Here is a 3,607-nt window from a genome sequence, read left to right on the forward strand (position 1 = left end):
AAGAAAAAAAGGAAAAAAAAAAAAAAAAAAAAGGGGAAAAAAAAATAAAAAAAAGCAAACCACCACCAACCAAAATCCACACCAACACCCGCTCCTCTCCATACACTAAAAAGTCCTTCACAATGAGCCTGGAAGCCTGGCTCCCGCAGCCCAGCCTGCTCCTCACGGGCCTCAGCTTGCTCCTCTCGCTGGGTAAGTGCCGACCTCCTTGCATGCTCACGGCTGCCAGGGGAGAGCATCCAGGCTGGGGGGGAGCCCCCCTTTCCGGCCAGGAGCCCCCTCCCCACGTGCCAGCCCCGAGAAGCCCCTGGTGTCCCTGGGGAGGCAGCGGGCGATGCGGTGCTGCAGGGACAGGGCTGGGTGCTCTGCAATGCACCCTGCTGACCCCTGCCAGCCGGGGTGACCTGCTTCCAGGCAGGGTGGGGGGGTTTGTTGCAATTGCCTCTTCTCTTAAAAAGGGGGGAAAAAAAAAATAAATTAAAAATAAAAGCCTTGCATCCTTGTTGCTGGAGGTTCTGGGCTGTTTGCATGCCAGGGGTGCTGGGCTGCAGTGGGGCTGAGGGGCTGTGCCTGCCTGCTGGGCTGTGGGTGGCCTGTGACTGTGCTGTGGTTGTGGCTGTGCTGTGGTTGTGGCTGGCTGCTGGGGCTGCAGGTGCTGGGCTGCCAGCAGGGCAGGGGGTGGGGGGAACGGTGCTCTCTGCATTTCTGCCCTGCCCCGGAGCCAGGCGTGTGTCAGCAGGTTTGGGTCTGTATTGATTGGAAACAGGAACACATCACCTCTTTGAAGTGCTGCTCGCACCGTCCTGGAGCTCCTGGTGGGGCTGCCTTTGCTTTAGGAGAGAGGCCAGGAAATGGAGGATAAAAAGCCCAGCAGGTTCTGCTTTAGGGGCTGCGTGTTTTTCCACCCGGGTGCAGGGTCTTGTGTGGCAGAGGGCTCAGGAGCCTGCACAGCCTTGCGGGGTGCAGTCTGGATGGGCCATCCCAGGGATTTTTGTGGTTTCTTTCCCTGCCTCTGTTGTCCCTCAGTGCTGGGTGCAGAGTTTGGACCCACATCCATAGGGCACGTGCCTGTGTCGTGCTGGCTGCCTATGAGGTCCCTCTGGCTGAGGCACAGTCCTGCTGTACCAGGTGGCAGAGCCCTCTGCAGAGCCCTGGGGTGCCACCAGCTCAGGCCTGGACATTTCTTCCTTCCTTGGGTGCTGTGACTTGTCCCCATGTGCCAGCTCTCCCCATCTCTGTGCCTCTGTGGGGACCTGGGCCAGGGCTGGAGGGTGCTCAGTGGGGCCCTGCTGCCAGCACCAGCAGGGACTCATCCATCCCTGGGGGACACCCCTGTGTCCCCAGAGAGCTGGCTTCAGGATGCTGCTGGTTTGCACCTTGCAGCAAGACCCACGGCTTGAGGGAGCCATACCTGCCACTTGGAAAAGCCTCTTTTCCCTGGCTGCAGAGCCTGGCCCCTTTCCTGCCCTGCTTGCAGACGGAGCGGATTAGCCAGCGGAGCAGCCTTGACATGCACCCAGCTTGGCCACAGGGCTGGAGTCAGGAGCACCTCAGGAAGAAGATTTGAGAGCAAAGAGCAGCAGCCCAAGGGGAGAGGTGAGGTGATCGGAAAAGCACCTGCTGCCCGTGTCACTGTCCCTGCCCTGTGCAGAGCCTCCTCCCACCAGTCCTGCCAGGGCTCTCCATCCCTGTGCCTCTCGGGGCTCAGCCAGGCAGTTGGCAGCTCGATGGTCTCTGTGTGCCCTCCCCTTTGCAGGCTGGGAGAAGGTGCTGGATGCAGGCACTGGGTTTTGGGGGCTGCTGGGGGCAGGTCACTGCCCTGTTTCTCTGCCACAGCGAGGCCAGCGTGCAGGGACTGTCCTTGTCCCCCCAGCACTGGCCAAGATCTTGACCCCGTTATTCCCAGATGGACAATCCTTTCCTGAGCATCACAGAAGTGGGGATGGGGGGTGGGGGGAAGCATCAAAACTGCTGCAGCCCTCAGGAGCTGGCCCTGGCAGATCCCAGCCCTGCTGCTGTTGTGCATCCTGCTGGGAATGAAATCTGATGAGCGCAGCCATAAATTTCCCGGTGGCTGTGACGCTGAGCCCTGCATGCTGATGCTGCATCCAGCCCTGCGGAGCCCGGCTGCTGCTGCAGCAGGGAAGCCTCACCAAGGGGCCAGGCACGGGGCTTGCCTGGAGGCAGCAGAGTTTAGCACCAGGCACCATCCAGCCACGCAGAAAGATCCTTGCAGAGATGGGCCAAGGGATGGTTCCAGGGCTGGGGCTGCTCCCCCCCGTGTCCCCTGTCACTTCTGCACAGGGAAACCCTAATCCTGGCTGGCCACAGCATGGTCTGCGTGTGGATGCGCCTGAAAGGCAGCCCCAGGCCCTGAGGTGAGGTCTGTGCAGCCAGCTGGTGAGCAGGGTGGGATGGGGAGACCAGCTGAGGCAGCAGCGTGGCTGCCTTGCCCCCTTCCTAACTCCTCTGCCTCTCTGCTCTCTGTGTTTGCGGCAGCGCCCCCAGGACTGGGCATGGGGGCGGCAGCGCCCACAGGACTGGGCATGGAGGTCATGGCTCCTGCCACCATCAATGCCCTGAATGGCTCCTCTGTGAAGCTCTCCTGCACCTTCAACTCCTGCTACAAGGTGGAAAACAAGCAGTTCTCCCTCAACTGGACGTATCAGGAGTGCAAGAACTGCTCTGAGGAGCTGGTGAGTCTTGCTGGGGATCTGCTGGGAGGTCCTGGGAGCAGCTTGAAGTAGTCGTGTGTGTTCCTTGGAGTGTCCTTGTGTGTGGTCCTGTTATCCAGCCCTTCTCCACCACAGGGAAAATTAGCAGCCAACAGAGTAAAGAACCAGGGGTCAGGGGCAGAGGGGTCAGAGCAGCAGGGGAGCTGCTCAGGGATGATCTGCTGTGGAGCCAGGGGGCAGGGGCCAGAGCAGCACGTGCAGGGGAAGGGCCCTGGGCTGGGGAGGGGTCCCAAACACCATCTCACCTCCTGTCCCGTGCGGGCTGCCCAGTTCTTGCAGTTCCGGATGAAGATCGTGGACAAACACCTGGACCGCTTTGGGAACCGGGTGGAGTTCACCGGGAACCCCACCAAGTACGACGTGTCCTTCACCCTCAACAACGTGCAGCTGGAGGACGAGGGCACCTACAACTGCTATGTCCTGAACCCCCCGGACCGGCAGCGGGGCCATGCCAGCATCAGCCTGAAGGTGCTCACCAAAGGTAAGTGGTGGAGTGGTCCCCTCTGCTGCCAGGCACCCACGGGTGCTGGGCTGGCTCTGCTCTCCCTCGTTGCACACGCAGGGTTTGTCCCCCCACCGTTGCACCCAGGTGGATGCTGCCATGCCCTGAGCCTGTGCCCTGTCTCCCCAGAGCCCCCCAAGCACGACTCCACAGTGGCTGTCATCGTGGGCGCCTCTGTTGGTGGCTTCTTGGCCGTGGTGATCCTGGTGCTGATGGTGGTGAAATGTGTGCGCCGGAAAAAGCAGCAGAGGCTGAACACGGACGACCAGAAGACGGAGGAGGAAGGGAAGACAGATGGTGAAGGCAACCCGGATGAGGGCACCAAGTAATGCCGCCCTGCCTGCCCCTCCCTCTTCACCTCTGTACAGCG

General features: G+C 61.0%; 1 protein-coding gene across 1 annotated transcript; it reads left to right on the forward strand.

Moving 5' to 3' along the window:
- The first annotated feature begins 122 nt into the window (after positions 1 to 122).
- On the forward strand, positions 123 to 3,566 carry SCN2B (sodium channel, voltage-gated, type II, beta subunit). The gene is made up of 4 exons (XM_010008884.1): positions 123 to 192; positions 2,530 to 2,696; positions 3,006 to 3,216; positions 3,367 to 3,566. Exons 1-4 carry the CDS (start codon positions 123 to 125, stop codon positions 3,564 to 3,566), a joined length of 648 nt encoding a protein of 215 aa, XP_010007186.1.
- The last annotated feature ends 41 nt before the right edge of the window (positions 3,567 to 3,607 follow it).

Source organism: Chaetura pelagica, unplaced genomic scaffold (genome assembly GCF_000747805.2).
Source record: "Chaetura pelagica isolate M959 unplaced genomic scaffold, ChaPel_1.0 scaffold1222, whole genome shotgun sequence".
Classification (NCBI taxonomy): Eukaryota; Metazoa; Chordata; class Aves; order Apodiformes; family Apodidae; genus Chaetura; species Chaetura pelagica.